The sequence below is a fragment of the Dendropsophus ebraccatus genome, chromosome 9, assembly GCF_027789765.1.
Source record: "Dendropsophus ebraccatus isolate aDenEbr1 chromosome 9, aDenEbr1.pat, whole genome shotgun sequence".
NCBI classification, from domain to species: Eukaryota; Metazoa; Chordata; class Amphibia; order Anura; family Hylidae; genus Dendropsophus; species Dendropsophus ebraccatus.
The window spans coordinates 76,412,255-76,435,272 of record NC_091462.1 but is presented as its reverse complement, the minus strand read 5'-3'; the positions used below and the strand labels follow the sequence as shown (position 1 = coordinate 76,435,272).

The 23,018-nt window shown below is 38.4% G+C and overlaps 1 protein-coding gene across 4 annotated transcripts in view; it reads right to left on the bottom strand.

Annotated features, from left to right (window-relative positions):
* The window catches only part of RBFOX1 (RNA binding fox-1 homolog 1), a 218,106-nt gene that overhangs the window by 50,287 nt on the left and 144,801 nt on the right, over positions 1-23,018 (bottom strand). For 2 of the 4 annotated variants that reach the window (XM_069985398.1, XM_069985399.1), the window contains exons 8-9: positions 21,412-21,544; positions 17,928-17,967 (exon numbers count right to left, since the gene is read on the bottom strand). In XM_069985398.1, the coding sequence (XP_069841499.1) occupies positions 17,928-17,967; positions 21,412-21,544 (173 nt within the window). The remainder of the gene's footprint in view (positions 1-17,927; positions 17,968-21,411; positions 21,545-23,018) is intronic. The other 2 variants (XM_069985400.1, XM_069985401.1) reach the window with 1 other exon arrangement.

Here is a 23,018-nt window from a genome sequence, read left to right as displayed (position 1 = left end):
AATGGTAAAAAGGAAAAACGGTGTGTGAAAAACTAATAAAAAATGTCTGCTGTTTGCAAAACACGTCTGAAAATAATGATCATGTTTATTATTTTGATGTTCCTGGTAAAAACGTCCGTTATTCAATACTTTTTGTGCATTGGACGTCCATCTTTCCGTTGACTTCAAAGCATTGCCATTACATTCAGTTAAAGGCTATGTTCACACAACTTTTTTCAGCTCAGTTTAAAATGACTTCCGTCATTTTGAGTCTAAAATAATGGACGTTATTTAGCAGCCTGGCCTCCCCTTAATGCAATGACGGCTGTTGGTACATTATTTTAGTTTGGGGTTACTAATTGGCATTTGGGTGTGGCTTCATTAAAAAGTCAATTGAAATTAATAGTAAAAACAGAGAAAAACGGTAAGAAAAGGAAAAACTGTGTGTGAACAGATAATAAAAATGTCCGCTGTTTGCAAAAGACGTCCGAAAATAATGATCATGATCACATCTGTGGTTAAAACGTATGTTATTCAATGCATTGTGTGCATTGGACTTCCGTCTTCCTATTGACTTCAGTGCATTGCCGCTACAAAAACTGACTTTTTTTCATTTAAAAATCGACCGCCCTTTCTCTCTTTTTGACATTGTTTTAACATAGCTAAATCGCTGCAATAACAGACGTCTTTTTACATATCTAAATTGTCCGCCTTTTTTCTATTTTTGACGTGTGAACATAGCCATAGACATTATAAGACGCAGGTATAAGGTAATTTCTATTTTTTTTTTATACATTTCTGCCTTTTAAAACCATATTCTACTGACTAGAGTAAGGCATCTATGATCATGAACATTAAAACAAAGAAAAAACATGTTCATTTTTTGAACGGACAGGGGAGGGGCAAGAGAAATCCTATTGAAGAAATAGAAAAGGCAGAATTTCGAGGGGAATTCGCTCGTAAATTCAGCCTCTTTTACTCAGTGTGTAAGGGTCCTAACAGTGGCATGACAATGGGTTCACAATTTAAGTTGTTGGTTTTTCCCTTCTCTGGGAGACTTTTCCCTAGCACAGCCTTATTTATCAAGGTTGGACCAGTCACTTAATATGAAATTTCTCAACTACCAGTGACTGCGAACTTACAGTGTGCATATTGCACATTACTCTGTGTCACAGAAGTAGCACACATTGTTAAACACATTGTGAAAAAAAGAAGGCTTATATAAGGCTTTTTATAATAACATCTGGTATTACCAAATTATAATTTGTCAATGGAATGCATTGAAATCAATGGAATGACAGCCGCTCAATGCACATGGGGGGGCATACTGTATTCATCAATGTGCGCTCATGGCGAATGCCACTGAAAAAGGGCAGATTCACCCCTTTTCCATGGGGGTTAGTGGGGGAGGGGAGGGGCAAAGCAGGGAGGACATTATTTTGGTACTCAAAAGGGTTAACTTCATTTTGAGAAGGAAAAAAAAACAGACAGAAAAAAAGCTCATGTGAACAAAGCCAATCAGCCAAAGTCCTTACAAGAAAAGGATACCATCTCTTTATAAAATGCACAATTAAACTAACAGTAGTGATACCAGTATTAACTTCAACATTAACTTGTAGTATACAGTGGAACGCTTGGACATTTAATTGTACACAGAAAATAGGATAACTTTTATCACTTACAATGTTCAAAGAACCTACTGGGTTTGTCACTGTTCTTTTTCACCATGCTAGCCTCTTTCTGCTGGACTTGACTGTAAAGTTCTTTCACTGAGCTTCTAAGCAACTAGTCTCTCACAATTTCATTTTAATTCACTGAACAGCGCCCGGAAATAATAGCTGTTCACAATGGTTAATTAATTTAGGGGGACCCCCAACAGTGCCCACGGGTCAATAGTAAAAAAAAAGAACGTTCCTGCAGCCGATACAGAGGTATCAGCTGCGGCAACGTCCTGAATGCAGCTTGGCGGCCGGCAGTTTAACAGTGTCCGTTGCTATGCAACAGACACTGTTAAACGTTGTGTGAGCAAAAGGCTCAAATGCTCGACTCAATTTAAATTAATGGGAGACTGGAGCATTTAACCAGGTGCCTCCTGCTCAGCAGAGTGGAGGGTGCCTTTTTAACCTATTACATTTTTTTATTCTAATTTTTGTATATTTTGGGACGTTTAAACAAAATATACAAAAATTAGAATGAAAACATGTAATGGGTTTCTGTGAGACACATTAGAACTCCTCCAGTTAGAACTCTCATTTTTGTATATTTCATTTAAAAATCCCTTTAAAGGACAAAATATAAAAAAAATTGAACAAAAAATGTAATATGTATAACTGGCTTACACTTACATTTAGCTGACAGTTATTGCAGGTGTATGATCACCTTTACCCGAGAACCATCAAGCTCAATCGAGTATCCCAATGGTTGACTGAGCTCTATGCTCGACAAAGCATGTTGGCTCAAGACTTTTTAGCACTTGTCCTGGACTAAGCTGTGTGTGATAGAATGAGTAAAGAGTAGAGCACCACTGCCTCCCCAAACAGAAGACCAGTAAGAGTGAAGACAGTATAAGCTTCACTGATCTATTATCAGTGGAGCCTGTTCTGAGGAAGCCTTCAATCTTCAGATCTGTTTAGATTGGTGAACAATCTCGATCTCAGTCATAATTTATATTTAATGCTTTAATTGAGTGAGCAAAGAAACACTTTGGGGAAATTTGCTCAGCCCTGCATTCCATGCAGTGGTCTTAAAGGGGTTATCCAGTGCTACAAAAACATGGCCACTTTTGCACCACTCTTGTCTCCAGATTTGGTGGGGTTTGAAACTTAGTTCCATTGAAATGAATGGAGCTTAATTGCAAACCACACCTGAACTGGAGACAAGAGTGGGGGAAAAGTGACCATGTTTTTGTAGTACTGGAAAACCCCTTTAAGTCTAAAAACAATGGTCTAAATGAAGTAATACGCATACAGCACTTAAAAAAAAATTGACCACAAACGAAAATATACTCTATGTTAGCTATAAACTAGTTAAGATTTCTTTTCTTTCTTTTTTTGTGTCTCAAATTGCATAAGATTAAAAAATAAAATCACACCAAACCACACCAAATGTCACACCAAAGTGTGCAACTTTTCTTTTAACAAAAATACTGCTAATAAACTGTTCTTAAAGTTAATCTGTCACTGTGAAAACAAAAGACATTCTGCTTCAGTTCTGACATTAAAGATACAAGTCGAACATAGCCTATTGTTCTATGGGATCCCGGCCCGAGCGTGTGCACATCATATACGCTCCGGTTGGGATCCCATGCGGCGCCACAAATAACTGACATGTAAGTTTTCTGCGGCCGCAATTCAGTGAATTGGGGCTGTAAGAAACCCTGTCAGTTCACACAATGAAGCAAGCAGCTCCGGCCGCTTGCTTCATTGTGTCCTATGGGGAGTTCTGATGCGGGCGCACGCTGATGCGCCTGCATCAGAACACTACGGCCATAAAGATCATCCGGACGGTACTGCAGTACCGGATGGGATGATCTGTGCAGAGACCGGCCGTTCCGTGTTCACACAGCGAAAGTTCAGTATTAATCACTGCCGTTTGAACAACGGCTGTGATTAATACTGAACTTACACTGTGCTGCCCTCTATGGAATCCCGGCCAGAGTAAATACACATGGTATACACTCTGGCTGGGATCCCTAGATCCCTGTCAGTTCACACAACGGAGCCCATCCAAATTCAGTGGCAGTAAATATCATCCACCCGGTACTGCTGTACTGGCTCGGAGGATCTTTTCTGACACCAGCTGTTCCGTCACGCAACGGTCGCTGACATAAAGAGTCTGAACATAGCCTTAAGCTATGATAACGGCCATGGTTGCAAACCTGCAACCACAGCCGTTTTTTAATCAATTTATACATAGTGTGAACTGAGCCTTAGACTATGTTCCCACACCTTCTTTTTTTGCCCATTTGACGTCTGTAATTTTGAGTCCAAATAACTGCCGTCAGTTAATAATGACTTCCATGATTGTACAAAGAACGTCCGTTATTATTGCCAATATATGCACATAGCCTGTGTCAAAGAGATAAGGTCTGCTGTGCTTCTTCCCTCTAAAGCCCCTCCCACTTCCTGTTTGATAGAAACTGACGGCTCTTCTTACATTGTTGCTGAGTGAAGGTCACACACAGTGTGAACCTAGCAAAACACCTGTGTGCGCTGCAATCAATTATCATGCAAGCACAGCTCTCTACATCTTTCAATAAGGAAGCAAGAAGAGTTTCAGAGCAGAACTTCAGGGCCACAACATTTTTTTCAGTGGATTAAAGCAGCTATGACTTTATGCTTTTTGCCAGGACTATAGTATGGTGTCGGCCATTTGGTGTTTTAAAAGTGACAGATTCCCTTTACATTTTTTCTATCATGTACATGTCAGAATAGAAATATGAGTTATTAAAAAAAGACAAACACTTGCTAGAAATAAACAAGTCATAGGATAAATATGATATATTATTCCCTCTCTTATTGAAAGGTCTCCTTTTTTCAGTCAAAGGAGTGATCACTTTTTATACATGTAATCAGGAGTATTATAAGTGAATAGCATTCAAGTTTACAGTTTGTGACAGTGAAACACATGCACCATCCAGCAAGCTTAGTGTGAAGAAGAAGAAGAATTGGCCACAACATTGCCATTTCCAAGTTGAAATTGTGCACATGATAGGATATAGGAAGATGTCACGTTTTTGCTGTTAGTATTACATAGCAAACAACATTCAGTGAGACGGTTTTTGCATCACCAGCAGACTTCATACCTGAGGTAATTTATTACCAAACAGAGGCTCTTGGCACACTACTCTATAAGGAAAAAGAAATGCAATGGATTGAATACAAATGAATGAACTTAAGAACATTTCTCTACTAAAATAAATGAAAATGACACATAAACGTATCCTATTAATACAAAAAAGCATTTGCAATGAATGTGGTTGTATGTTAATGCAAAAGACTATGGGGGAGATTTATCAATCATGGTGTAAAGTGAAACTGGCTCAGTTGCCCCTAGCAACCAATCAGATTCCACCTTTCATTTTCCAAAGAGTCTGTGAGGAATGAAAGGTGGAATCTGATTGGTTGCTAGGGGCAACAGAGCCGGCTTCACTTTACACCATGATTGATAAATCTCCCCCTTTGTTTAGATAAAGCTACACTAGTTGTATGCCAATGAATCCTATAAGCTTTGGGAGAAAATTTAAATACAATAACAAAGGTAAAAGTGTGATCCCTACAACCAAATTAAAAATGGGGGGAGATTTATCAAACATGGTGTAAAGTAGATTTTTTTTTAGTTGCCCCTAGCAACCAATCAGATAAAAATTTTCATTTTTCTCAGATTCCTTAAAAAATGAGAGGTGGAATCTGATTGCAGGCAATTCTACTTTACACCAGTTTGATAAGGCTGCCCCAATGTGTCTTATAGTTTCCTTCATATTAAGGCTATGTTCACACATAGTATTTCCATTAGTCTTTTGGTCAGTATTTTTTCAACCAAAATCTGGAACTGAGGGGACAAAATTAAAAGAGAAAGATGTGTCCAGCTTCTGTGTTTTCAATGCACTCTGGCTTTTGGTTAAAAAAGACTGACCAAAAGGCTGACAGAAATACTGTGTGTGAACATAGCCTTGGGCTATGTTTCCACTTTGATCATTATTTGCAGCGGTGATTATAACAAGACTTACGTCTTTCCCCGCTTTGTTCCCCAAGAGGGCACATAGCCTTAGAAAGTTGTGTTCATACTTCTTATGTAACTATATATCAGACAAGACTACTGTCACATTGGTGCTTCAAGGCTATGTTCCCACAATGTAAAAATAAGGGCAAATAATGGCCACTGTTGCAAAACAACGGCCTGTTTTGTTGATCATTCACACACACACACACACACACACACACACTGGAAAATAAAAGGAAAATAAGTCAATGGAAAGGCGGGCATCCAATGCACACAATGTACTGAATAATAGACGTTATTGCTGCAGACATCAAAACAATGATCATGTTCATTATTTTTGGATGTCTTTTGCAAACAGCGAATGTCTTTTCTCCGCTTTTACTATTAAATTCAATGGACTTTTCAATTAACCACACCCAAAGTCCAATTAGTAACCCAAACTAGGGTAATGTACCAACAGCCGTCATTGCACTAAGGAAAGGCCAGACAGCTAAATGACGTCCGTTACTTTAGAAACTAAATGAAGGAAATAATTTTAAACAGAGCTGAAAAAACGTTGTTTGAACATAGCCACAGACATTATTCTACTAAGTATAAGCCACGACCATACAAAATCTTTTGTGTCCCCCGGGCTGCATTGAGGAAGTTCCTGTAGCCGATAACCAATATTGGCAGCAGGAACTTTTTCTTTTTACCATTGATTTGCGGGTCCCGTCAGCTGTCCTTGCAAATCAATTAGCCATTCATTTCGATATGATGTGCGGCTACCACAAGAACGGGCATTAACATAACAATGTGTGAACACAGAGGGCGGCATTGGATTGACTTTAATGCAATGCCACCCCTGTACTGAAGAATGGACACTGATTCCATAGCAATCAGTGTCCGTTCTTTCTATAAAAAGAACTACGTGTGAACACAGACATACAGTGTGTGCACTACCAGTCAATTTCCTATTGATTTTAATGAAGTTCATTATTATATTAAGTATACAACCGTATTTAAACTTCAAAATTACAGCAGCATTTTTCTTTTACTTTAGGCTATGTTCACACAATGTATATTTTCGTAAAACCACGGCCGTTGTACGACTTTTATGAAAATATACGTTACCTTGCTGTCTATGGGATCCCGACTGGAGTGTATACACATAGTATATGCTCCGGACGGGATCCCTAGCGGCGCCGCAAACATCTGACATGTCAGTTGCACTGACATGGTTTTCTGCGGCCACTATGGAGCAAGCGGCTCAGGCTCGGTCCATAGTGTGCTGTGGGGATTTCTGATGCGGGCACACACAGATGCGGGCACACATCAGAACTCTGCAGCTGCAAAGATCATCCACTGCAGTACCGGCCGGGATCATCTTTTCAGTACCTGGCTGGGTCATGGAACGGCCGGTCACTTACTGTGTGTGCACATAGCCTCACTGTGTGCAAACATAGCCTTAATGTAATACTTCTGTTAGCTACAACAATACAACATGTACTGACGCACATAGCTGTATGATTTCTCTATATAGAGTCTAAATTACAGAGCCATATATAAACATATTTGCTATCGCTGCACCCGTAATCACCCGAACTATAAAATTATTAATATCCCTGATCTCTTATGGCAAAAGACATATGCCCAAAAATCCGGAAAAGTGACAAATTGAAGATATTTGTTCATATGAAATCTGGAAAAATTTTAATTAAAAAGTGATCAAAAAGTTGCATATACACAAGCAAGCTACCAATAGAAAGTATGGATAATGCCACCTCAAATAGCCCCATAGACCAAAAATAAATAATGATAAAAATATTTTTAATTGTATGGGGCCAACAGATTCTACAGTGCTATAAAAGCATTATTTTAAGTGCAATTTTAAACACATTTTGTTTTATTTATTTTTTTAAATTAAGGTTTTATTTTTTGAAAATTGTAATCGTATTGGAACATAGATAACTTCAGTCAGTTTTACTATAGGCTGGACAGCGTAAACATGATCCCCCCCCCCCCCCCCCCCACACACACAAACACACACAAACAGACACCCAAAATGCCATTAGCACATTAAATCATGGGCTACCTATAAATCTTGATATTCAACTTGTTGGGAAATGTAAAATTCCAAATTTTGTATAGAACAAGAAGAAATCAAGGTTTGCTTAAACAGCAAAACTTTTTTTCTTTCGAGCCTACTTTTCCAGTTACTGATTTATTCCTTCCTGTTGTCTATAATACAATGTGACAAGTTTCATAAGTTTTAGTTGTTTTTCTACTTGACCACTCTTGTCCTCTGAAAGCAAACTACATCATTTTTTAACTGTATCCAGCACAGGATCATTAGGCTATGTTCACACAACATCTCCATTTAAAATGACGTCTGTCATTTTGAGTCTAAAATAATGGACGTTATTTAGCAGCCTGACCTCCCCTTAGTGCACTGACGGGTGTTTGTACATTATTCTAGTTTGGGGTTACTAATTGGACTTTGGATGCGGCTTAATTGAAAAGTCCATTGAATTTAATAGTAGAAACGGAGACAGATTGGTGACAAAAGGAAAACTGTGCGTGAACTACAAATAAAAAATGTATGCTGTATGCAAAAGATGGCCTAAAATAATGATCATGTTCAATATTTTGACCCTCGCAGCAAAAACGTCCATTATTCAATGCGCTGTGTGCATTGGACGTCCGTCTTCCCATTGACTTCAATTTGCATTGCATTGCAGTCAGTTAAATCTCGGCAAAAACGGACGTTATTTTAAATATGAAAATCGGATGCCTTTTTAATATTTTTGACGTGTGAACATAGCACACATGCTAGTTCAGAATATATCCAAAGCAGGAACATATTGTGTCAAAAAGCCCCTGAGAAAACTTTCATTCATGACTAGCTTCAGTTTTTCTCAGGGGATTTTTGACAAAATATAATCCTGCTCTGGATGTATTCTGAATATATATATATATATATATATATATAAAATTATATTTGATTTATTTTTATTTTTCTTAACAACACTATATGGGTATCAGCCCCAGCCATCTAAGCAACCATGTGAACTTCTATACACGTCAAATAGCAGCTAAAATACAAAAAAAATGTGGTCGCCCTTGGTTATGTTCACATGACAGTTTTTTCTGTCCTTTTTCTCCTCAACACCTGTCATCAGTTTGCATTTTTGGTGCCTGCTGGATTGTTATTCTAGTTCAGGCCCTTTTGGATGTGGTTCTTTTTTGAAGGTCCATTGAATTTAGTAGTAAAGACGGTGGAAAAAAAAGGACGGTGAAAAAAATGTGTGTGAACAACTAAAATAATGTCCATTGTTTGCAAAATAACATCTGCAATTAATTGTCATGAACATTATTTTGATGTCCATGCAAAAAAGTCTGTTATTCAATACACTATGGGGGAGATTTATTAAAGGGTGTAAAATATAGACTGGTGTAAACTCCCTACAGCACAGCTTTCAGTCATGTGAAATGAAAGTTGAGCTGTGATTGGTTGCTGTGGGCAATTTATACCAGTGTATATTTTACACCCTTTGATAAATGTGGGCCTATGTTTATTGGGTGGCCGTCATTCTATTGACTTTAATGCATTCTATTGACTTCAGTTGATACCGGCAATAACGGATGTTATTTTTCAAACACAGTGTGAACATAGCCCTACAGTGACAAAAAAAAATCCATCCAATGCACCTCTATTCACTTTAATGAGAGGCATAGTCACGACCATGGCAGTGCTACAGGCAGCGCGACATGGTAGTTCCTGCTTGCGCGGTATCCCTGTGAAGTCCTAGCCTAACAGAATACATGTCATGAATTCCTTACATAAACATTGTAGTGACACGCTGTTTTGTGTTCAGTGAGATAGTTAAGATTTTAATAGACATGTTATGGGGCACCCAATGTTCTGTTACAAAACTATTACAGTGCATAAAAATGTAAACCAACTCCAAAGTACAGCTTCATGCATATTATTTGATTGGGATTCTGCATAGCCCATGTTTGTGTGCTTTTTTTTGTTCCATAGGCTATGTTCACACAACGTCTTTTCATCTCCATTTAAAATGATGTCCGTCATTTTGAGTCTAAAATAATGGACGTTAATTTAATAGTAAAAACGGAGACAGAACGGTGACAAAAGGAAAACTGTGTATGAACTACAAATAAAAAACGTCCACTGTTTGCAAAAGACGTCCGAAAATAATGATCATGTTCATTATTTTGAGCCAGCGGCAAAAACGTCCGTTATTCAATACGCTGTGTGCATTGGACGACAGTCTTAACATTGACTTCAATGCATTGCATTGCAGTCGGTTAAATCTCGGCAAAAAACTAACGTTATTTTGAATATGAAAATCAGCCGCCTTTTTTTTATATTTTTGACGTTGTGTGAACGTAGCCATATAGTGTATTGTGCCAGCTCCACCCCTAAAAGTAGAAGTCCGGTCAAAACTAAAAATCCAGTGCAGGTGGGGGGAGTGGGAACATAATAAAGAATCTACACTCATACATCCCCAGGCCTGCGCAGTTCCAAGCTCACTCTGGCCCTCTGGACTCCAGCTTCTCCATGACCCAGCAGGAAGGGCCTACTCAATCAGTCGGTAACTGCCGTGGTGTCCAGCCCCATTCACTCACAGGCAAAGGGAGCATTCTCCAGTCGGGTTGTGTTGTTGCAGGAATGGGAACTTCAGAGGGCTGGCAGGGGTCTGCGAGTAGTGATGCAGTGTTGTGGGGGCACGGGGACGGATAGCTATAGATTCTTTATTATGTTCCCGCATTCCCTGTCTGCACTAGATTTTTTGTTATGGACAGACTTCTCCTTTAAAATTAATTATCAAAGTGACCATTTGTGTTCTCCCTGCTATGTATTTCAATGACTTTAGACTTTGAAGCTATGTTCACACTACGTAAGTTTCTGGCCGTAGCGCGCTCCATGAATAAGCGGCCGGAGATTTACGTAGTTTGCGTACAATGGAAAGTATACGATCTACGGCTGCACAGTTCACACTACGTAAGAACTTACGCCCGGATCGTATGCGGCGCCGTAAAAAATTAACCAGACCATTGAAATGCTGTAACTTACGCCCGTAGCGTAACATGCGGTCCCATACGGAGTGGTGATTTCTTCATTTTTACACTTTGATTTGCCAATCCAAAAGGTTCTGTGGGGTGTCCGGGGCTAGCCGAAGATATCCTAGTAAAATACCGCTGTCAGATCGCTACGTACACCGCTCGGGAAGCGTACGTACATTACGGGCGTAAGTTCACGGACCGTACGTAGCCGGCCGTAACTTGCGTAAATCCCAGCTGGAGTTTTACACGTATATGTCCGGCCGCGAAAAATATGCGGCCGGACATAAACGTAGTGTGAACATAGCCTAAATGCTGAATAAGCTTTTCTTAGGAAGGATGAAAAGACTGCAATAAAACTCTTGCAGCTTCAGGATGAAAGCCGCAGGAAGGAACAGTTGTGTTAGGTATGCAGCAATAAGAAAGATTTTAAGTCATATGTTCATTTGCTATGTTCGGCCAGGGAGGGAGAATTGGTAACGGTGTGACAATTGCAAATAGTCATTGTATACATTAATAAGAAAGTTGATATTGACCAAGCACTCTTTTAGTACACAATGAAATTCTATCCCTTTTCAGAACACTAAACTATTAGCGGCTTACTACAGGTCTCACATAAATCATTTGAAATGTTGCAATCTCTACCTGTCATAGGTCAGCAAACAAACTGAATTACCAGTCAGGTTCACAGTGAACAACACTCTAAAAACTACCTCATAACATTAGGTATATAGTTAGTTTTTTGTATTAAATATGTTCACTTTTGCTACCCAATATTAAGATTTTGGGAGATGGGAAAACAATTGACTGATGAAATATAAGTGGATATTAATTAATTTTTTACCACCTAAATTTATAGATAAAATTTACAGACCATAGTGGTATCCAAAATTATAAAATATACACTAACAGTTGTGTGCCCTAAAATGTATTCACTAAACTTAATTTAAACAACAAGTTACTTTCCAATGACACATTGCCTTTAAGTATGACCACATACAGCAGAACAGGAATGAGGAGCCTTAGTAGTCAACAAGCTTAGTAACCTGCAGCTTTGTGGTACAATAATATTGTGTAATAAATGATTGTTCCAATGTGCATGATAATGAATGTTAACACAAAAAAATTATCCTCTATTAACAACATGGCAATGCGACAAATTACAGCATTGTTACAGCACTGTATAAATTGGCAGGTAGCTTTGTTTGACGCAAAAGTATGCAATACAGTTTTTCGTTCCTAACAGTGTCTAGATAAGTAGTCAAAGGAATGGAAACTGCAGTTCAATGTTTTCAAATGTAAAATAATGCACTTGAGGAAACGAAAAGGAATCCTGAGTATCGTGTTAGCAGCTCTGTGTTAGCAAAGACTTCTGTGGAGAAGGATTTATGGGTTGTGATCTCTGACTGCCTCAAGACAAGTTAACAGTAGAGAAGAACGAACCTTAAACTTGCTCGGGTTCGTCCAAACCTGAACACTCAGCATTTGGTTAACGGTGGATGAAGAAGAAGGATGCAGCTCTAAGCCTGCCTGGAAAACAAAGATACTGCCATGGGTTGTATCCATATTTTCTGGGAAGCCTTAGAGCTCCATATGACTTTTTCAGCCACCAGTAATCAAGTGTCTTGGTTCAGACGAATTCGAGCGTGCTTGAGTAGGGAAACTCGCACCAGCTGGTAGGGAAAGCTAAGCATATGCTGGTCTGCATTCAATTAGGTTTTAAAACCTTTCAATTTGTTAAAAGACTAAATAAGGTTCAAGAAGTTTTCAATAAAAAGCTTTACTTTATGACCTTAATGACATGATAGCATTCGGAACTTAAAAAAAAAAAAATATCATCATCATGATACGTACCCAATACACTTTTCAGAGAACCATTATGTGCGGAAAAATACTGTTATTAAAATATGTACACTACTTATCTATGGCTATGTTCCCACAATGTCTTTTTTTTAAAGTAAAAAATGTCTTTATTTTATAGGGAAAGTCCGGCCAGACCCACTTTTATAGCAAGTGCTGAGGGAAGATAAAAGAAATAACATGCTCTTATCTCCCTTCCGCTCCAGTGTTGGTGGCCACATACTGCCGCTTCCTGGTCTGAACGGGGACCCAGGTCGTGACAGGTGAGGTCCACTCAGCTAATCAATGGCCGAGGTGTGACCCCACTACGGCTGCTGACTGGCTGAATGGACCTCACGCATTGACCCTCGTTCAAGCTAAGACCAGGATGTGCCCGGGGACCCAGGGACCCAGGGACCGGAGCGGCGGTATGCGGTCACCAGTGCTGGAATGGGGGAGGTAAGAGCATGTTATTTCTTTTTTCCTCCCTCTTCCCAGCACTTGTCAAAAAATGGCCAGACTTCTCCTTTGATAAGGACAGACGTCATTTATCAAAAGACCAACCTTTTTCACGTAAAAAGGAAGTGGTGGAAACATAGTGACATAAAAAATGTGCTGCAAGCAGAGCTATTTTCTAGAGATACTCCAATAAGAGAAAACGTCTTACAAAAATAAAAAATATGTTTTAGTCTGTGGCTCTAAAATTAAATAAATTGTGCTAGTGAATAAAGTGAGTACAGAGAAAATCAATTGAGCAGCTGGATCAAATTTTACTTCTGTAACTGAAAACTTTTTTTTACCCATTATGCACATTTCATGATTGCTGTACAATATTTTTCAAAGATTATTGACAATGTGTATAAAACACGTTCTGCTCTTCTATAATGAAATTTTGATCACTTCTTCAATGTATTTTAAATCAGTTTCTCACTGCTGAAATGTAATTGTCATTTCAAAATAAAATGGCTAGAGAACTTAATCCTATTGAAGACTATTTCATTGTGGTCCAACTCATGTGCTCTCATATTTTTATGTTTTCATTATAATGCATACTGTAGATGTGTAGACAGCCAAACTAAAGATTCCCTTTTCTTGATTTATTATGCAATATTTTAAAATACATTTTCTGACCTCAGCATTAGGCTATGTTCACACGTTTTTTCCTTTCCATTTTTACAATCCCAGGATAACACAGACACAGAATCCATGGCTATCACAGAGTCGAGGACCTGCCGCAACTGTCAGCACTGGAGCCGTGCTCCGGTGCTGACAGTTAACCCTATAGATACTGCGGTCAGCACGACCGCAGCATCTATACGGCTTCAGACAGAAAATTCTTCTTTGACAAAGTGAAAATTCTCTGTCCGGCAAACATCAGGGCTCTGCGATGTGACTGCAGAGCCCCAATAGTAGCCATGAAAACCGGAAGCCTCAGGCTACCGCCAGACAGGGCCAGGGTGCCACGCAGGGGACATAGGAGGGATCTCAGCTTATGGGATCATTATGATCTCATAAACTGAAGTGCAAAAACAACCTGGGCATTGATGCATCAAGCATGAAAAGGTTAAAGGGAACCAATCACGCTAAAATTGGACATAAAGCTAAGGAAACGTGCTGGTACATCACCCAGCTTGCTTCCCAAACGTACCCCTGTAGCCTGCGTCCCCTGTACATATAGACCGCAAAGTTAGTTTAACAATCTCCCGCCCTGCATGTAAATTACCAGATAATTTACATAGAGATAACTTTGCGGTCTGTATGTACAGGGGACGCAGGCTACAGGGGGATGTTTGGGAAGGGTGCTGGGTGATGTACCAGCATGTTTCCTTTGCTTTATGGCCAATTTAGCGTGATTGGTTCCCTTTAAAGAAGTGAATGAATCACCTAGATTAATTTTCTCCCCCCCCCCCCTAATTAGAACCTGTTGTTTCTATTTCATATACATGACTAGGGCTCCCTAGGGCTGCATCCAACTTCATCAGTCACTGGTAATCTAATGCCCGGCAGTCCATCTCAAGAATGCTCGAGTCACACTTATCTCTATTTATAAACAATACCATGTCTCTACTATTTAGTGTAAAGTGTAAATCTAAGAACAGAACGAAAATGTTAACTAACTTGAAGCCAGATGGCTGCTAGAAGGGCTTATAAGATTTAGCAGTACATAAAGTTCAAGCAGTACAATAAAATTATGCTCAGACTATGTTTATGTTTATGATTTAGGCTATGTTCCCACAATGTATAAATAAGGGCAAAAATCGGCTATTGTTGCACTTATTTTTACATTGTGAGAACAAAGCCATAGTAGGTGTGTACAGGACAATATTTATTTTTAGAAAAGCAGTAAGATCCTTCTTATTTCTTAAAATTAAGAACTTTTTAGGCCCATGTTATTTCCTTTTTAGTGATGATTAACATTAGGCAGTAGTGAGCCACTACAAAAAATGATGCCGGAAAATATTACCAACCAAGCAACACGAAAGGATACTCTGCAAAGAGCAGCTTTGGTAACTCTGCTATTAGTAATAAACAGATCTGTCAGCTTTTTATGATAACCTATGTATTAGCAGCATATTTCAGCTGTCAGTCCCTGCTTCCGAATACATCTAAGGAGGATGCAGGAGTATTTATGGTTTGAATCTCCTGGAGATTGTCAGTCTATACAGCAACACTTGTCAATCCCTGTCCTAAGGGGTGGGGAATGTTAAAAGAGGCAGAGGGAGTGCTCTCCTAATGAATTTACGGGCCTAATATTTAGTAGCCAAACAATACAATGCTGTCTTGTGCTGTGTTGCTGTAAGATTGTACTGTAGAAGAAAAGAAAAGGGGTGCTTCCTAGTGTATTACTGTGGATCAAAGAATCGGTGAGGGGTCTGTGATGGGACCACTCACCTGATGCAGTTGTACTAGGAATAGGCACAACTCTATGGTAGACTTGAGAGAATTGCACCGCAGCCAGCAAAAAAACACCAACGAGGAGGTGTATGAAATGTAGCAGAACGATCGAAGCAGGACTAATGGAACCAGGAATCCCTTTGGATGCCAGAGCAGGTGTGAAGTCAGAGCTGGGTGTAAGTGTGTATACGTCTTCTTTCTGTCAAAGTATCACACTAAAATAGCCCATGACTATCTGAAGTTTATGCTTCAGAAAGGCCCGCTTGTCTAATAGGCAGACCGAAATGTGTTGCCGATTAAACATACCTTTTACTGAAGGGTGTTTTTAGTGTGATACTTTGACAGAAATAAGACGTATACACACTTACACCCAGCTCTGACTCCACACCTTCCAAAGGGATTTCTGGGTTCATCAGTCCTTTTTGGATTGTTCTGCTACAAGATTGTACTGTTACATTCTGCCTTTACAGTGCATAATGGCAACATAAGTGTCTTGACATAGGTCCTGAAAAGTGTTGAGCGAGCACTTACATGCTTCAGTACTCGTTACTTGAGATGAGCATTTTTTAATGCTTGAGTGCTCAACATGAGTAACGAGCTCCATTAAAATCAATTGGAGTCTCCAGCATTCAACAAATTACCCCCCACACAGAAAAGCAGAGGGTGCCTGGATAAATTATTGCATTTTTTTGCTAAAACTTTTGTATATTTCATTCCTTATAGAGATGTTTAAACAAAATATACAAAAAATTAGAACAAAAAAATGCAATAGGTTTCTGCAAGACACATTAGAACTCCAGTGGTATGCCTGCAGTTGCTTACATCACACTGGAGTTGTAATGTGTCTTGCAGAAACTATTTCTGCAAGTATCAGTACAGTAGCGCAAATATTAGAAAAAGCACCCTACGAGGTGCTTTCTCGAGCATTAGGCTCAATAGATCAACCTTATGCTCAATTTGACACTATGTTCTTCCGAGCATAGAGTACTCGCTGAACACTAGTCCTGACCACCAGCTCAAATACCCGCACTATTTGGCAACAAATATAGGCCAATCTTTTATAATTTTAGAAATTCAAATAAACAATATTAATGATTATAGGAAAGAAACTGAGAAAGGAAAGACATAGTAAGGCTATGTTCAAATAAAGTCTATTTTAGGCTGTTTCGTAGCCTTTTTTTTGGAGGGCCATCATGTTGGCCCTCCTAGCCTTTATATGAACATAGCCTTACTTATATCTTTTCTATAACTGTTTGTTTCCTATCATTGTTAATATTATTAATATTTCTAAAATGATAAAATATTGTCCTATATTTGCTGCAGCTGTGTATCTATCTATCTATCTATCTATCTATCTAATCTATCTAACTATTTATTTAAAGGAAAGCGAATAGGAAATAGCAAATTGGTTATAATAGATTTCTAATTAGCTTATACATTAGAAATAAATATATATTTTAACTCACTTTTGCAATCTCCTGCCCCTTCCATGCAAACAGTCCCCCTATCTTCCAGTCCCCCTATCCCCCAGTAATGTCACATAACAAAATTATGTCTGTGTGTTTCAACCTCAAAAACGGTGTGTAAACCTTTTAAAAAAAAAACAAAAGCATCTCTCTGGCATTCTTTTATTTTAAGACTACTGTATGTTCACACAATGTAAAAAAAGGGCCAAATAACAGCCATGTTCTGATAATGATTATTATTTATCAAAAGACTGCTGTTATTTGCCCTTATTGTTACATTGTGTGAACATAGCCTTAAGGTTAGGAACATATCTTCAAGGCCGAAACCGATATCTGTAACTATTTTTAGGATATGTCCCCACTTAGCTATTTAAACCATATTTTAAACCTTTTTTTGGTCAGTATTGTTAGGCAAAACCAGTATTGGGCCCAAAACACATAAAACGGAGCAGATCTGAGTGGGATCTAACTAAAAAGCTTACTGCACTGTAAGGCTATGTTCCCACTAGGTAAAAATGACGACCGTTTTCCTTGGATGGCCATCATTTCATACAATGGCTGTCATTATTCAAATAATGGCCATTGTTATTTTTACCTAGTGGTAACATAGCCTAAGTGTTGAATATTAGGTATTGTGTATTTCTGTTATTCTTAAAAATCCTCATAAGAATTCTACAGCATGATGGAACAGTATAAAATGTCAGATATAATCAATATTCTTATTTACAGCATATGCTTCAATCTACAAGAAAATATTGATCCTGTCAAGTATATATTCAAAGTGCAATAAATACATTAATGCATGAATTACAATATGTATATTTTCATGCCTACAGGCAAAACAAACAACAAAAAATAAAAACAATTTTTTAAAAACATTATTATTAGATAAGACCTTCTTTCCTTTATAATAAAAACCAATCAGCATGCCTATAAAATAAAATGCGCATAGATACTTACATAAATATCTGCACCATAAAATCCATCCTGGTAAACAACACTAGAAATACAAACACAGAAAAGAATGCACAAATCAGTGCAAGATAGCATACAGCCAACTAAGCCTGAAAATGAGATTTCGTTGTAATACCTCTCCCCTCTTTGTGTATTTACACATGATAAAACAGTGTGCATATTCACATGTTCATTCCAGCATTGCATGCTCTAGTTAATGTTGAATTTGGCCTAGATAATTCTGATATGTTGAGCAGACGGCAGAATAGTCATGTGTGTTATAGACGTTTTATAAGGCTTAATGGAGCACAACATTGGGTCACGGTGTAATTATAAATGTATACCTTTATGTAAATCATATTGGCTTTAGATAATGGAGTCTGCTGGAAGAGTGATAGAGAATATGTGCACTATAACCTCCATAAAATAATTGTATTTGTAAATATAAATTATCATATTTTTACACATTACCAACTATTTTATAATGCATGGTTCTTACTTTGATGTATTAGAAGAATAAATGTAGTTATTTTTATAAGAAACGTTCAGTCACTGACATTCATTTGCAGCCTACTGCGAAATAGCTCCTCGTCTACTGCTCTACATGGCTACCCTCCACCACTCTGCTACCCTCAGGACTTTTACTGACTCCTAAAGGTCCTCCCATGGCTACCCATGGAAATTCTATTTTGACTGTATGTTGAATAGTCGAGTGCTGGCAGGAGTAGGGAAGCCCTCTGCTCCCTGTCCTGCCACTCAGCACTTCCTGTGTGATTAGCTCCACCCGCATTAAACAGCATCCAGATCTGACCATAAGAAGTCAGAGCACAGCAGGAACCAGTACAGGTGAGCATTACCAGGGGGCAGGGGAGATTAATATGGGCTTCGCTCCCCTACCCGTGGCTCTCCAGTTTTACAACCCCCACTGTGTCCTGATGACAGTTCCTGATAGGAGTCGTAGTTTTGCAACAGTTGAAAAGCCACTGATTGGGCAACACAATTAGAGGACAGTAGTACAGTACAATAGGGGGGCAGGGGCTCAGTACATTAGGAGACAGTGGTACTGTTCATTAGGGAGGACAATGGAAAAGTACATTAGAGGACAGTGACACTGTTCATTGGAACACATTGGCTCAGTAAGGGGGCAGTGGCATCATTAAATTACTTAATGGAGTACAGTGCAACAATTAAGTGATATGAGGGGGCACAGTGGCACAATTAGTTTCATCAGGATGCTATGATTAACTTTTTTTTAACCGTCAATATGTCCAGTGCTGTTGCTCTGGTCCTCCATGCTACCTTTGTTCACTTGCCTGCCGTGATTTAATGCCCAGTTACTGGTTTGAGGGGCCTTGGGCTATCTACTGCTGAAAAGGGAAGCCCACAAAAATAGTAAAAACTACATGGATCCTTGCTTAATTCATAGAAAATATCAAGTTTATTACATCAATCACAGAAAAAACAACATTTAAAAACTAGACCTGGGGAGGTGGGAGACCAAGTTGCTGGGACAAGATATTCAAAGTGCCAGTGCATCCATATCAATATTATTGTAAACCATATGTAGACATTCGTACAGCATAAGGTGCAAGAAAATAAAATGCAAGTGCCTTCTGCTACAGTACGCTGATCGGAACAATGCATATACCAACAAATATGTACGGATGCAAGATACTATTAACGGTATGTAATACAGGTCCCAGTCCATTGGTCACCCACCTCACACACTTTGGACCTTGGCTTCCTCTGCCTTCCTTGGTGGTGGGAAATCATTTCAGGAGTGTGAGGTGGGTGGCCAGTGGACTGGGACCTGTATTACATACTGGTAATAGTATCTTGCATCCGTACATATTTATTGGTATATGCATTGTTCCGATCAGCGTACTGTAGCAGAAGGCACTTGCACTTTATTTCCTTGTACCTTATGCTGAACGAACGTCTACATATGGATTACAATTAGTTTTTACTATTTTTGTGGGCTTCCCTTTTCAGTTTTGGTGTAGTTTGATCATATGGGGGATTAGGGAACATATACGAGGAAAATATATATTGTTTTGATCCTAGATTATATAGGTGTTTTAATGTAAAAATTAGTTAGTAATGTCCATGTTCATTAATAACAGCCATTGTTTTTTATAGAATTAAAGGTAGCACATTACTAAATTCAAAATACGGCAGCTTTTCAGACCTATTCTACTGTCATATTTCGCTTTTATTTTACTGGGTGTGAACATAGCCTTAAGCTTGTTGCAGGTTCATTTTTTTCTTCCCATACTTCCGACAGTTCTGGTGTTGTGTGACCTAGACAGCACTAATGAAATTCAGCACACATGCAGTTTCTGATTCTATAAACAGTAATTTTATCATAGTATTTCTTGTAAAACAGAGCCGTTGGATACACAAATGGCATAGTATTGCCAAAGATATCTTTCTTGCTTAGCTTAAGCTCATGAAGCCGCCAAAGTCGTGTTATTAAAGTGTGGCACTTCTAATTCCGCATCTACCAGAATTACCATTTTACTAAATTGTGGCAGAGCTGAATTTTAATATACACCATGACTATGAGAGTTTACTTGCTTTCTGCAAAACCTACCGAGAACACTGTGATATAACAAATAGAGTCAAATGACAAACTCAGCTTCGCTACACATGTATTTGATATGTTCCCTATGAAGGTGTGCAGTTTACCTCTGAATATTTCCATCTCCCAGATGTGAAAACTGAAAGCTGAGAAATTGTGCTGGCAATAAAGGGTACAACGCCAAGTGTTCTAAACTCCCATTTTAATAAATAATAGCTTTACTGAACATTTACTACCACACGGCTTTATGCTTATGCCGTATTTATTTACTTTGGTCGATAAACTTTATATCCTCAACTTCTTCTGCAATGCTCAAGTTATGACAGGCACTAAGCTCTCTGGTTGATGCCTAAAATTTAGATGACTTGAATAAACTTGTGTCATCTATATAACTTAAATAAAGCAAAGCAACGAGTGAACTTTTTCTTCTATGTTTCTGTGATTGTGTGTTTTAGGTATATTGTAGGCTATAGTGGATCACATATTTTCTCACAGAGGCACCTGCAACAATGTTTTTTTATTGGTGCATTGAAACCGTATTAATCAGAATCTGAGGAGAGTTGCGCAGTCTCGGCTCCATCCAACCTCCTTAATGACCAGATGTTTGCAATCATCAAAGATACATCTTCAATTGTAACAATTTCTTTGTTTCTGCAGCATTTAAGCTCTAGTAGAATTTACATAACAACATGTGACATATCAAATGCTTAAAGCCACCAACCATGACAGTACAAATTACAGTCATTTTTCAATAGCCTGTGCAAGGTGCACAACTTCAGGCACTTGGTCTAGCAGCATGCTGTGTTAGTTTCCGTGGGAAGACAAGAACAGCATGCATTTTTCTCTACCATAGTTTATTTTTCGCTGCTGGGAAAGTATTATAATAGTATAAAAGAATATAGTTCTTACCCGCCATAAGCAGGGATTGGAGGAGGAGGTGCTGCGGCACGAAATGTGTTATAGACCGTGCGTCCTCTGCCTCTGAGGTGTGCTCCTCTGTACGCAGCAGCAGCTGTTGCAGCAGGATAAGGGAAGCCAGGTACTAGAATAAAAAACATGTTATGGTTATTCAAAAAATACCAACCCATGCAAAAGACATGCATAATCACATTATTCCATAACATACAGTTATACAGGTCATGTTTACTGATGATCAACTAAATGATGTCATTGTGCTATAACTGTGGATTCTTTGTAGAGCTGTGGTCAGCAGAATGACAGAGCTGATCCAGCTGATCCTGTACCTGCAGACTAACAATCTCTAGACTCAAAATACAAGCATCTCTTCTGATAGAATTTAGCAATTCATGGCATTTAAAAAAAATGTCTCCTTAAAAGGGTGTGTAAAAACTTTTCTAAAATCACTTTTTTATCACTCAGTTTCAGGATATGTTCTCACCACAGGATCATAGAGGGAAAAGGTGGTCATGTGTTAATATTAATAGCTGCAAATAATGATCAGTAACATTCTTTGCAGCTGTCCATATTAACACACAACCGCCTTTTCCTGCTATGATTCTATAGTGGGAACATAGCCTCAATCATATTCCCCTTTTCAGGATCTTTGGAGATCTCAGCATATGGAGCCCCAAAAATCTATTTGTTATGTGTAATCCACAAGAACCTTATGAAATGAAAATATCCCTTCAAAATTGTTATAGCTGATATCCCACAGCTTCTTTAAAAAAAATTAATGAGTTGAGTTAGTAGTGTACACAAATTTAGTTCACCTTTAGGCTATATTCATACGACATATTTTTTGTACAAAATAATGTTTTTTAAAAATGGTTGTTATTTAACAATGACGACCAACAGTAATCATCATGATCATTATCTACGTCTGTTCTTATCAAACAATGGTCTTTTTTTGGGGGGGGCTTAAAAAGACCTTGTGTGAACATAGCCTTAGGTTATGTCCCCACACTTTTATTTGGCCATTGGAGGCTAAATAAAAGTTATTTCTCCTCAAACTGAAAAAAATAAAAAAAGACAGCGTGGGCACATAGCCCTAGTATCAAGTACGATTTTAGGTTATATCACATGTACTAAAAAACCTTAATATGTTCTATTGTTTACACAAATTGTTCATGTATCAAAAGTACATGCCAATATAACAAACTTTGTAATATATCTTATCAGACAAATGTTTCTTTTTATTGTTATCAAGCATCTTCCCTCTCCTTTCTGTTCCAGCTAAACTGTCTTCCACTCTTAAAAAAATGCTGAATGTTGTCCTTGGTTATGTCTTGTATCTAGTGCAAGAAAAATAGGCCTATGGAGGGGGAGCAGGGAGTGACGGAGGGCACATACACACATATGCAGGAACCATGAACAGTATGCTCTGCGCACCAGCTCTGTAAGAACTGGAAATGATAAATTTACCTTGTAGAGCAATCTACTGAAAAATGCCATTCACACGATATATAATAGCCATATATATTTCTGCTCCTCATGTACATAAACATGGCCACTTATACTGAAAAGTCACCTAAAATAAACTAAATACAGTAATTCCC